Consider the following 13,219-nt stretch of genomic DNA (forward strand, 5'->3'; position numbering starts at 1 on the left):
AAAAAAAACCTCTTCGCTGTTCTGCTTCCCACATCAGAGCAATCTCCACCCACAGTCCAACTCACTTCCCTGGGGCCACATCAGCCAGGTTTTTCCACCAGCCAAAAGACCTCCTTGGCCAAGCAGTACTGGATGGATCTCCCAGACTGGCAGCAACCTCTGCTCGTCCACCCCCTTTGCACTCCCCCTCTGGGCTGGATGGTTGGTCACTTTCTTCTCCACTTTCCCAGGACCCTGCTGTACTCTTCCTGCCCTCCAGACACAGGACATCTTTCCCAGGAAGCCTGGGGGGAACACTGAATTCCTTCTCTTTTAGCTCATGTTCGTGCTGCTGATAGACTTGCTCACCTTTACAGATTCGGGGTGTGATCTAGTCCAGAACCCTGGGGGAAAAGGGAGGGTCATACCATCTCAGTTGTCCCTGAACTCCCACAGAATTGGAGAATGTTTTCCATTCCTATGCACACCCCTTGCAACCTTTCAAGTTCACAACTGTCTATCTAGGAATCCACATTCTTAGTTAGGGGCCCAACAACTTAAAGGTCAGAATTCTTCATCTGGTCTCTGCATCCCTAAGCACAGGCTTGCAAAAACGGGAGGAGAGGGGGAAAGAGGCATTTCTGTGAAGGAATTTGGATTCAATAATTTATTTTCTATATAGTGACAGCAATGAGTAAATATACAAGATATTTTTAATTAATTAATAAAACAAAAAGGTGAAAAACGGAAGCAACAATGAAGAAAACCATAATGCTTATGATGTATCAGCCAAATGGTCAGAAAACCCATTTCTAAAGAACAGCAGTTGCTGGTGTCATGGAGTTTTATTGCATTCAACAGGGGAAAGGAAGACGGCTGGAATGAAAAAGATCCATCAGGCTCCATCAGGAAGATAGCATAGGGGCTCCAATCCTTAACTGGGGACTCCTCTTGTTCCTTCCTTTGGAGCAGAAGATGGAGGAGAGGGAGCAATTCTCCTTTATGACCTCATGACTTCTTGTGAGACAGATCAGTCCAGCCAGATACAGAGCCAAGAGCCTTTGCACCCCCACAGGTTAGTTGCTGGTGCCCATCTTTGTTTTAGAGAAATGCAGAAGCCGGGGGGGGGGGGGGGGTGTAGAATCAAAAGAATGTCTGCTTTAGCCCCAGAGGCATTGGAGGGAGAGGAGGACACCATCTCAGCTCATCAGGGTCCTCCGCATTCTGAGAATATCACGCAGCAACTCAACTCTCTTTGGAGGGGGCTGGGTGATTGAGTTATGGCTCTGACTCCTCTCTGGGGGTGGAGAGTGAAGATGACAAAGAAGGCCATCTGTCCCCTGGGAGACACAGTAGCAGTATAAGATGGGACAAAAAAGAACAGAATAACAAATCCAACTGGAAAAAAGGGTTTCAGAAGGGGTGGGGGAAGGAAGTATACTAGGGCCACATTTCCAGGGAGTAGAGGAGGTCCCTACACGTGAGACCTCCATCTTCTTGAAATGACAAGGGCTGACCCAGATAGAGATATTCCTTCCCTTCTGTTAGGACTAAAACCTCAGGGATGGCCAGACATGAAGAAAGGAAATTTAACATGAGGAATGAGCCTTACAGCCCTGGCCCATCCTCCTAGCCTCCAGAACTGGCCACACCCACACTGAAGGGTTCCAGCCCCAGGAGGGATATGAGGTCCTGGTGAAGAGCAGCAATAGTCAAACGTTCCACCCTGGATTCAACACTTTGGTAGCCAGGCCATCTCTGGGCTCCTTCTTGACAGAGACCTTCTCCAGTTCCCTGCATAATCACAAGAGTCCTCAGAGGTCCCACCTCCATGAGGTGCCAGGCTGCTGAGCACTCTCCACCCCATCTTTTAAGATCAGCCACATCCCATCATGTGTACGCATGTCTGCACCCACATCTGTAGTATCTTGGAACATCTTCCATCCCAGGGCCTACTGGGAAGGAAGCATGCCACAATGAGCTCTATAAAGTTATCAGCAAAATTCAGACACTCTTAGTGCATCTCATATGACAGAGGGCATCCAGAGTAGTTGCTTGAGCCAGGTCCATCTGTCCAGTCAGGTCCTGAAGATGGCAAACAACCCCCTTCCCCCAGCTCCTCCTAGGTTATGGGAACAACAGGACATCTTACAAAGATCAAGGCACTTGGGAGCGTCAACAGTAACACTCTAATGAAGCAAGCAGACTTGTTGAGGGGAAGGGAGAGGAGGAGGGAAGGGGAGAGAGGTCAATGTAATTCCGAGGGCCAAGAAGAGCCTACTCCACAAGATGGAGTTATTTGGATGGAAGGCGCTTGTAGCCTAAAGTCAGCAAAGGAGGAAGAGAAGTGGCCAGGATATCCACAATTGCCCCAAGCCTCTCAGAACCCCACCACCTGGAACATAAAGCAGCAGTCACCATGGAATCAGGCCGTCTCTTAGGCAAAGATGTTGGTAATAAAATCCAGGAATCGCTTAGCATACTGCTCAGGATGGACAGTCGAGATCTCTGCCCCCGCCTGTGAGAAGAGGTATGGAAGATGGTGTCAGTGCCCGCCTTTCCCATTCCCCGCCCTCTGTGCCATCCAGACCAATTCCATACCCAACCCCTCGTTCTTTTGCCACCCCACTGCTCTGACACGACTCTCTCTTCCCAAAGAACAGTCAAGACAGGAAAGGAAAAGACTTGAGAGAACCCTCACCCCATGCTTGACAGTTTTGGCGGCATGAGCTGCTTTCTTCTTGGCATCATACTGTGTCAGGATGTCAATGAGGCCCATGAAATAAACCTCCTTCTGGGGGGCCCCTGGGTGGAGAGACCAGGGGAAAGAGACCAGCAGTGAACAGCAAGTGTAGTCCCAAATCCCTCTCGCCAGGAACCAGTCAGATCTGTGAAAAGCTAACCAGCTTCTCCACCCACCACCCTGGTCCCCGTTCCCCAGGAACTACCCTCCCCATCCTTAAAATTTCCAGGATCTCTCACCCTCCGCGCTCCGGATGGCGTAGACATCAATGAAGGATTCAAACTCTCCAGGGCCCAGGGGCCGGTGGGAATGGATGTAGCCGCCGATACCCTCAGGGGAAGTGCCGTAGGAGCCCACCAGAGCAGGAGGCCCAGTCAGGCCGCAGTCCCCATCCCCCTCTGACTCCTCCTCCCGCACAGGTCCCTCCTCCTCCGGTTCAGAGCCCCGAATGATGTCATGGATGCCCAGCAGAAGGCTGTAGTCCATGATCTTCAGCTGCACTAGGAACTGAGACCCCAGTGACAAATGAGATGCCTCAGATCCTCCTCTCCACTCCCAAGTACCACCCTTATACCTCCACCCCTGAATTTCTGGGGCCCTCCTGGGGAAGTGTAAAAATTGAGGGTTGGGAGTATACTATTGCCCTTTGTTACCTAAATGTCCTGGTATCTAAGATCATCCTTTTAGCTCATTCCAGCCACTTCCTCCATAGGTCACCGCTAGGGGTTTTCATGTCTCATACCCAACTCCCCTACATGCAGAAAACCCAAAGGGAAGGGAAGGAGTTCCCTCATATTGTGAATGAGAGAGACAACTGCCCTGTGGGGAGCAAAAAAGGGAAACAGAGCCATTTCCCCGAGCACCCCAGTCATCACCTCCACATCTCTCTTTAGCTTCTCTAGAAAGACCTTCTTCTCCTCTTCACCAATATAGACTTTCTGGTTCTTGTTGAGAAAGTCCATATCCTTAAGGGTGGGCAATTCTTTCACCTGAGAATAGGTAAAGGGACGTCTTGCGACCGCAGCCCCTCCCCCGCGGTCGCAGCGAGCCCTGCTCCATCTAGGGCTCCGTCTCTAACTCGGGGCCGCCAGGGGAGAGAGAGTCACGGCCCAGCTCTCATCTGGCTCCGTGCTGCGGTGCTGCCCAGTCTGTTCTCACCGCCAGTGGCTCCCCCAGCCTCAGTCACTGCAGCTACACCTGCTTTTCGCCTATGGTTTTCAGTCCAGACCCTCCAAGCTGACTTTTCTTTCTTCCTCTTAAGCAGAAACAGCTGCTTGAATATGAAAGCTCAGAATGCAAGGTGGCAGGTAAGCATCTGGCTCTTGAAGTCCCCGAACCTTCCCCATGGAATAACCCGTGCCAGTGACAAAGCAGCTCTTCCCGCCGCTCCTCCCCAACAATCCCTGGATCAGTGAAAGTTCATATCTCTCTTCTCTTTGGTGGTTTAAGATAAAAATAAATAGCCGGTGATCCCTACTTCTTTATCCTAAGAAGATCCCTTTCACCTGCCCTCCCCTATCCCTCACCCTGTCACTTAAAATTATATCACCTTCTCCTTATCGCTGGCTTCCCGGGACACTAGCGAGCCCTGTGAAGAGACCCAAAGACTAAGTCAGCAAAAATGGCTAAAAGAACAGCCAGAACCCAGCTCCTAAGACAAGTGCTTAAACCCACAGCCCTCTTTCCTTTAAAATGAGTCATCGAGTGCCCTCCCTGGCCCTTCCCCACTCTCAGGTCATCAGGAGCCTCCCCGCTCCAGTGCTCACCATCCTCCCCTTACCTTGAGGTCATACTTCCTGTGCACAGGAAGACGATGGCTAAACATGTTGCGCATCACAAGCATGTAGCTGTCCTCGTTGTCCACGCTAACCCGGTACATGCCCAGGAACTGGGGCAGCAGCGTGCTGCCATGGCACTTCACAATGTACTGCGGTGGGAGGGAGGAAGGGAGGGGGAGTCTGAGCAGCAGATACACAAACAGCCCAGGGATGGGAATTCAAATGCTACTGTTCCACAGGGAGGCAGAAAACTTCAAGTAAGAGGTTACAGAAGGTCCAAAGTGGTGGGGGCTTTCTAAAGATGCCCCTGGTTATTCAGTTTCTGAATCCTCATCTCTGGTTTATTCTGTTTGTATGTCTCCTAATTTTAAATGTTAATGTTGTGTTTCATCTTTATTATTCCTGGAGACAGGGAAGGCATTACTATCCTTGTTTTGGACCTTCCTTATGTGTAAGTGATCACGGAACCAGGATTAGAAATCACATCCCTTTATCAACAAAATGATTTTATCTAGACCGATGTTTCTTGGTGAGCTAGATTCCCGTAGCAATAATGTTTGCATGATATGTCCTATAATTTGCATTCTTTTTTAAAAATTTATATTTTTTTTGGAAGGGGGAGGGAGGTATAATTTGCATTCTTAAAAAAAAAATTCCTCTTTCAATGCCACCGTCTCAGTATTGCTGCCCACTTCTCTCCATAGCCAACCTTCTCAGAAAATTAGTCAGCCATCAATCCACTTCCTCTTTCTCATTCACACCTCAAGTCACCGAAATCAGATTTATACCCTCATTTCTCCTCTGAAATTTCCCCACTCCTTACTGCTTCACATCCCTCAGTTGTGAAATCTAACGGGTCCCTAGCACTATCATATTTCAAGTGGTGGCCCTAGATACTACTGCCCAGCCTCTCCTTTTAACTCTTCACCCTGAGCTCCCATCACACTGCTCTGATTCTCCTCCCCTCTGCCTCAAATCCTGTATGGAATGAAGCAGGGAATAAATCATTAGAAGCATCCATCGACTCTCAGTCTCCTTAATGGGTTCTCTTCTCTATTTGCTCCTTAAGGTTCTGTCCTCAACCTTCTTTTCATTTCACCCTGCACTTCCCTTCAATAATCTTGTCTAAATTCAGTGATAATTAGCACCTATTTACCTATAACTCTGAAATCTAGAATCCAAGTCTAATTCTCTTTCCTGAAACCCATACCCCAATCACTTACTGGACATCTATACCTGGATGACTGCAGAACCCAAACTCAGCATGCCTAAATCACAACTGTCTTCCTTCAAAAACCAATTTCTTTTTCTGCTTCCCAACTGTTGGTGAATGGGCACCTAGTCATCCCCAGCCAGGAATTTGGGAGTGCCTTTGCCTTAATTCCCACAATTCTCTCAAAGGTCTTCCTTTCCATGTCCACCGCTGTCACTCCTCCAGGCCTTTGTCATTTCTCACCTGGACTATTATAATTACCTCCTAACTGGTATCTCCACTCCCAGTATTTCCCCTCTGCAATCCAGTCTCTAAAATGCTGTCACGGGGATGTTTCTAAATAACATATATATCACTCCGCTGCAAACCACCTTCAGGATGAAGCCCAAGCTCTTTGTGTGGCTTATAAAACCCTTCCCAGTCTGGCTCCTGCCTAACTAATTTTCCACAATGCCTCATCCCAGCCACACGGAATTTCCTGTGGTTCTGCAATGCCAAGCTCTCTTATGGCTCTGTGTTTTCCTTTGCCTAGAATGCTCTCTTCCATCTTGTCCAATGGCTAGTCCCTACTAGTCATTCAAGAATCAACTCCCAGGATACTCCCTCTAAAAGACTCTCTTTGAGCCTCCCAAGTGCACCTCTTGCCCCAGGTGAGCCAGGATGCTCTTCCTCTGCCACCCAGGGCATTCTGAAGGTACCTCTGCTCCTTGCACATGTCTTGCTGGTGTGCTGGCTTACCGGGCTCTACCATTAGACCAAGAGATCCTCCAAGGCCATGGCCGTTTCATTCACTTCTTTCTCTACTGTCTAACGTAGAGCCTGATAATAACAGGTATTCAATATCTGCTGAATAACCAAAAAGTTTCATTCACTTCTTTCTCTACTGTCTAACATAGAGCCTGATAATAACAGATATTTAATATTTGCTGAATAACCAAAAACTCTTTTTAGACTCTTTCATTTATTCCTTGCTCATTGATTTTGATGAGATTTTTCTTAAGTAGAAAGATATTCAGTCATATTTTTATTCCGAAAATATTCCAGGCACTTCACATTCCAGATTCATCTGATCAGACAAAACAGGTTCCCTAATCCCAGTTAGAGCTGGATATGATCATGGCATCTCCTCTCCAGTTTATCCCATTTATCCTGGTTTTCTCCCCAAACTGCATCTGTCCCTGATAGTACATTGGGTATTAACACTTCACCCAAGTCTGACTATAGTTAATCCTTTACTCTACGTGTGCCCTTTCTGTATCAATCCACAGTGGTTTTAGGTTGTAAGCACCAAATGAGAAGGAACATGTCTAAACTCTTCTAGTTAGTGAAACACAAAGAGGCATATAGAGGCTCTCTTTGTGAAATGCCTAGTTTTCAAAAGCATGATGTCAAGTGCTTCTTGGGGAGCAACATGGGTTTTGGGAGGAAGAGGGGAAGGGTATCTCCCCATGCGCTCTGGCCGCTAAGCTGAATGGGGAGGGGAGGGGAGGAATGAGGCTGGAGAGAGGCTGACCTGGTGGTAGTTGGAGAGGTTGCTGTGCATGTCAGCAATGTCCTCACTGGATACTTCTTTGATGACCAGAGTCCGATCATAGGAGATAAGGAAGCGACCGTCACTGCCTTCAGTTTCACTCGGGGGGCTTCGGGTTAGGGACACCTGGGGACACAGAATAGGCTAGAGGCTCTTTTCTTTCCCCTTTATATGGAGAAGTAAGTCATAGGGATGGTGGTCACTGAGCACATCTGAAAGTGGATAGAACCCTAGCATAAGAGGATGAGCAGGAGTTCTAACTCTAGTGTCCATAGTTGGACTAAATGAAATTGAAAGCAAAATTTTTAATGTATCTACATTTTTCCCCCAAGGACAGGGTTTACAGCTTTCATCAGATTTTGGAAGATGCCTGTGACCACAGAAAGGTTAAGAATCATACTGGTCAAGGCCCTCACTTCTCCAAACATCACAGTCCCAAGGATTCCCCAGTTGTCAGGGAGAAAGGACTGCCCTCACCCCATAACGGACTCTCACCAAGTAGTCCTGGTCATCAATGCCAAATCGATCACGGAGGTTCCTGAAGACCTGGGGACAATATTCCTTGAACTTGAAATGACTGGGCAGATTTTCCCTGCAATAGGGGTTTTCAAGATAAGAAAACAAATTAACAATATTACCTTACATTTATATAGGGCTAGACAGTTTGTAAAACACCTTCACACGTATCATCTTATCTGATTCTCATAAAACCCTAGTGAGGGCCTTTAAAGGTGTATTATTCCCATTTTATAGAAGGGGAGACTGGCTCAGGGTGGTTGAGTGACCTGCTTAAGTCTTGTGACTTACAGTAAGTGGCTTAAGCAGAACCAGGATCTACTGCTCATCCAAACAGCAGCATTTCCCAAATCTCGAGTGAGTCAGAGACACCCTTAAATCAGTAACAGGCGCCCGTTTTGAATGGCCTCTCCTGCTCCTAGGAGGGCTTAGAGGACTCGGGTAATTCTTTCAGGTTGTCCCTCTTAGATGCTAACGTATGGCATCCAAACGTATCTACCCAGGGAATCACCAGGCTAGAGGTGAGATAAACTAGTACATGCAGCTAAGGGTGTAGGGAACACTGGAAATTATTTTAGTGGCTTCTTTACACAACACAATTAAATTTCTGCATTGGGAAGATTAGACAATACAGTACAACTTGTAAGTTGCCTTCTAGATCTAAAACCTTTAACGCATTGAATCTTAACTCTGAAAATTATTTTTTACTCTCTTCTAGGAAGGCTGACACGAGAAGGGTGGGGATTCCTCTATACCTGTGGAAAAGGTGATTGTTGACCTTGATTTTGGAGCTGGCTTTAAAGTCGTCAGGCAGCAGCATCACCGGGGGAGGCACCTGGCTGAGCTCATTGATCTGATAAGCCAAAACAAGAAGAGAGAGGCAGTGAGCAGGGGTGTGGAGAGCAGGTTATACACTGTGTCTGGGCAAGAGTCAGGAAAGGGCAACTCAAACCTCATTCCTTTAAAAACACTGGTTATGCAGAGGTGAGGGAATGTCTGACCTCTTCTGCTGCCTAACAAGGCCTGCAGGAAGCAACCCTTGCACACAGCCCCTCACTCACACTCCCGCCCCCCTGGAACTTCATGCTTACAACAGTCATTGTATATTAGGCAAACCCTGCAAGCAACTCAGGACTATTTTTAAAGCTGTGAGAAATTCTAGAGAAAAAAGATACCCTTGGCAGACTCAAGACATTCAAAACAAACAGTTCCATGCTCCACTGGAAACAAAACAAAATGCATTTTCAAAGTACAAAGAGTTAATGAGAGTCTGAGGGGTCAACCGCTGGAAGAATGAAAAGGCCATATCCGAAGGAGGCGCCTCCCTTCAAACAGGACCAGTCTTTCCAGACCACTCTGACCCAGTTCTCTGCAATAGATCCGCACCTGCCTAGGTGTAAAGTAAAAGAAAAGCAGATGATTTCAGTGGGAATGCAGGCAGGTGGAGGATATGAGACCATTAGGAGTCTGTTCACTAAAGGCAAGACAACCCACAGCCCAAAGGATGCAAGAAGCATCACATGCTCTCCTCAGCCCCCAGAATCAGCAGTCTGCTAATTCACGGTGGAAAAGGAGTTCCTGCACTAAGGAACCCTGAGGAGATGTGCTTTCTGCCCCGTTGCCACAGTGTCCTTCACCCATCTTTAACAGTGCACTTACCACGCGACTTTAATCACTAGTTTATGTGGGTTCTCCACCTAGGTTGTGAGCTCTTCCAGGGCAAGAACCAGTTCTAGTCATCTACATCTCTCAGGTGCCCAGCTAACACAGCATCTGGCACACGGTGGTCCTGACATGTTTATTAACTGAATAAACGGATGCCTTGTCTATCCTTACTTGATCGTTCGACAGAGGTTATGAAGTACAGTCTAACCTACATCCCATAACCTGCAGTGAAACCCAGCTCCTCTCATTCTCAGTAGAAAAGGAGGACAGAACATATTCCTCCAGGGGAAAAAAAAAAAAAAAGCAAGCCACTAGAGATTCCCAGCCTCAAATTCAGCTATAGTTCTTCATGCCCCCTCCTCGCCACCTGCTGTTAAGCAGGCTGAATCATCACTAAGACATATGTTCAAGGAATTTCTCTATTCCAGACACTTAAAGTAAATGTGTGCTGGATAGAGAGTAGGGTACTGGGGCTAAAGTATATAGACCTAGGGAAGCTGAGGCAGGTCATATGTGTAATTCCCCAATCCTTATCAAAGGAAAGCCCTCCTTGTTAAGCTTCCCAAAGGGATGGATGGACCTGGAAGGTACAGAAGAGAGGCAGTCCTACCTCCCATCAGCCTTGCCCATATCAAGTGCCTTAGACCGAATACTCCCGGATAAGACACCACCACCCAGGGAGATGGGAGCCACCCACAGAGCCACAGATGCAAAAGGGGGTTGACTGACCCCAAATGACATTTTAAGCCAGACATTAAGAATGTGACAAAAACTGCATTCTTCCTCATCCTCTTCCACCTCCACAACACTACCATGACTATAACATTTCAAGGAAGATGAAGTTTTAAAATATTGCCTGTCCAATTCAAGGTCACTCCATCTTTCCCACTCCAGATCTGAGGGAAGCGGAGCGATGGCTGTGTCAAATGAGTTACCGTCAGGAAAGGAGATGCGCTGGCCTCTTTGGCCTCCTGATTTCCAGGTCATACGGTCTACGGCAATTCCCTGCTTGTAAAATTCACCACCATAGTGTTCCCAGCACCAGAGCTCCTGGGTCATCTCTTTGGTCAAAGATGGCCCTCACTTAAATAAATACCATCACTCCAGCCAGCAATAGGTTGCAGTTAAGACCAAAGGCTTATATACATTAAGTCCTGTTTTGCTTAGGGTGGGGCAGCTTCTCTGAAACGCTGTACCTCTGGAAGGGAAAGGAAGGGACATGCAGGCTTAGAAGGTCCAGGAAGCCTGGAGCTTCCCCCAAAGCCAAGGTTCCAAAGTCAAGCACAGCGGCTGGAAAGCAAGGTGCAAAGGAAAGTGAACTATCCCCCTCATCAATCACCCTCCCTGCTCCGCTTCTAGTCACACTCACACTCTCACCGGAGACCTCACCACCAACCCAAAAGAGCCACTCCCCCTAATGTCCTTCCAGACGGAGGCGGGTCCCGGCCGGTCTTCGTGGCCTGGGGCTGAGGCTGGAACTGGCAGGAAGGAGGCAGGGAGCTGGATTTCAGGTGGGGAAGACGGAAACAGAGAGAAGTAAACGGCAGAGGGAGGGAGGAAAGGTCCATGTTTAAAAAAACAGAGGTCTAGAGCAAGAAGGTACGCTGAGGGAACATCTGGAGGTAGGTGGGCAGGGACCAGGACGGCCCGGGGGGAAAGTGGCGGCGCGAGGGGCTCCGGAGACGGAAGCCGGGAAACAAGGACGCCCGGAGGCGCAGGAGCTGAGCGGTTCGGACAGGGCCGCCGCGGGGCGAGGGCCGGGTCTCACCGAGTGGGCTACGCCCCAGAGGAACACGCCCACCAGCGGGTCTGCCGCCCGGAACACCTTCACCTTCTGCTGCACGAAATGCTTCTTCTTGGTTTTGGAAGCGAAGCCGAAACCCGTGCCGGGGGCCGCTGTCGCCGCCGGTACAGAGGCCGGCGGGACCGAGGACGCCATAATCTCCAGCGCACCCCACCGAGTGGAAGCCGGAGCCGGCCGCGCTGCGGGCTCCCGACCCCGGAAGCGGCGCTCACCTGAGCCTCTGTCACGTGACCGGAGGCCGGCCCGCAGGCGCGCGAGCGGGGCGGGGCGGGGCGGGCTGACTCCGCCCCCTGGCGCCGGCCCGCCCCGCCCCCACGCCCGCGCGCTGGGTGGGCGCACCTGGCGCCGGGGGAGGCGCGCGGAAGCTGTGTTCGCTGAGGGCTGCGCGCAGTCCGCGAAGACCTGACCGGCGACCCGGGCGATGAGGATGCCACCTGATTAGCCCCTCGGTCGAGGGCTTCTTTGCTGCAAGGTTGCCGCCTTCCGGTTTTGCCCAGTTTCCAGAATAACCTCCCGTCTGAGGCTAACCCGAAAGCATTTCTTCACAAAGCAGGAGATCCCTTAAGCGGTTTTTGTGCTTTTAGAAGGACCGCTCAGGCATCATTCTAGAAGGTGTCCGGAGTATTGCGAACGTTTAGGCACAAGATGAGGAACTAAAACAGTGGCTACTGGGATAGAAAGAAGGGGATGGCATCTAGAGGTATAGTTTCATGTCGATTTGGAAAATTCTCAGAGAATGAGGAATTTTAGGGAAAGGGAGACGTTGAGAATGAATCCCAGGCTTCTGGCTAAGGTGAAAAGAGATGGCGGTGACATGAAGAGGAGTCTTTGGTGAAAACATGAGTTGGTACGTGTTTACACCTGAGGGCAGCTGGACGTATGGTCCCAGAGCTCACCAGAATGGTCTGGGCTGGAGATACGGATTTAATAATTGTCGTGGAATCTGTCGGGGTGGATGACACCTCCCAGGGAGGGCAAGCAAGGACCAAGGGCTGAACCCCGGTGTAGACCAGCACATGAAAGGCTAGTGGGAGAAGGCTGAGAAGGGGTAGCCAGAGAAGTAAAAGGGGCCAGGAGAGCAGGTCACAAAAGCCAAGGGAGTCGAGTTTCAAGAAGGAAGGAATGGAGAGCAGTGTCAGATGTCATGGAGAGGTGCCCATTGTTTTTGGCAGCTAGTAACCTTTGGAGAGTACTTTCAGCACAACAAGAGCCAGATCAAGTTGGGCTGAGGGATGAATGGATGGTGAGGAAGCAGGGAGGGGAAGCTTGGGACTTTTTCAGGGAATTTGGCTGTGAGAAAACAAGGTGGGGAGTGGCTTATAGAGAAACACACGGTCAAACCCACTTTGAAGGTAGACCTTACCGAGAAGGGAAGAAATCACTGAGACAGAAGTTAACAAAGAAGATGTAAACTGCCCAAGTCTGCATCACTTTTACTATTTTATATATTGGGTCTATGTAAGTATCTCAGGAATGAAGGATCTAGAAATGACTTGATTTAGTCCAGAGAAGGGAGATGTATCCCTTGTGAGAAGGGAGAAAGGAAAGGATCTGTGTAGACTGAGGTGTGTAGGTGGGAGGGGCATGAAGAATTAAGTCACCTTAATTTCCCTTTTAAAGCAGACAAAGTTATTGCCTGAGAGGAGGGTGAGAAGGGATGTTGAGGCGTGAGGGTTTTGCCAGTTGCTCTGGGTGGTGGGAGAAGAGCAGGAACACACAGAAGGAACTGTGCCAGCACAGAAGATCCAGTTAGCTCTGTGGCTCTTTGTTTTTAATTGCCCCGATGTTTTGGTTGTGAGGTTTTCTCCACACATCTCAGAAGCTTTGAGTAGAGAAGACAGGCAGGGCTGTGCTCTAAAATGGAGGTTAGAAGGGTGATTGTGGTGAATGATCTTGGGACAAGAGAACTGAGCTCTCGGCAAGGGAGGGACGGAGCTGCACTAGAGAGGGATGGAACTGATGCTGGGACTGAGGATGGTCTGGGGGAAAA

General features: G+C 49.1%; 1 protein-coding gene across 3 annotated transcripts; it reads right to left on the bottom strand.

The window, feature by feature from the left end:
* Nucleotides 1-631: 631 nt before the first annotated feature.
* Nucleotides 632-11,442, bottom strand: PIP4K2C (phosphatidylinositol-5-phosphate 4-kinase type 2 gamma). 3 transcript variants are annotated; one of them, XM_031462316.2, is made up of 11 exons: nt 11,194-11,442; nt 8,516-8,613; nt 7,740-7,836; nt 7,227-7,370; nt 4,503-4,649; nt 4,272-4,310; nt 3,598-3,711; nt 2,962-3,229; nt 2,681-2,784; nt 2,398-2,497; nt 632-1,934 (listed from the first exon to the last, which is right to left on the bottom strand). In XM_031462316.2, exons 1-10 carry the CDS (start codon nt 11,362-11,364, stop codon nt 2,417-2,419), a joined length of 1,263 nt encoding a protein of 420 aa, XP_031318176.1. In that variant the 5' UTR covers nt 11,365-11,442; the 3' UTR covers nt 632-1,934; nt 2,398-2,416. The 3 variants fall into 3 exon arrangements, with proteins under 3 accessions (XP_031318176.1, XP_031318175.1, XP_010991637.2); XM_031462315.2 differs by having other exon boundaries at nt 632-2,101; XM_010993335.3 differs by having other exon boundaries at nt 632-2,497.
* Between the last annotated feature and the right edge of the window lie 1,777 nt (nt 11,443-13,219).

This window comes from Camelus dromedarius, chromosome 11 (genome assembly GCF_036321535.1).
Source record: "Camelus dromedarius isolate mCamDro1 chromosome 11, mCamDro1.pat, whole genome shotgun sequence".
Taxonomy (NCBI): Eukaryota; Metazoa; Chordata; class Mammalia; order Artiodactyla; family Camelidae; genus Camelus; species Camelus dromedarius.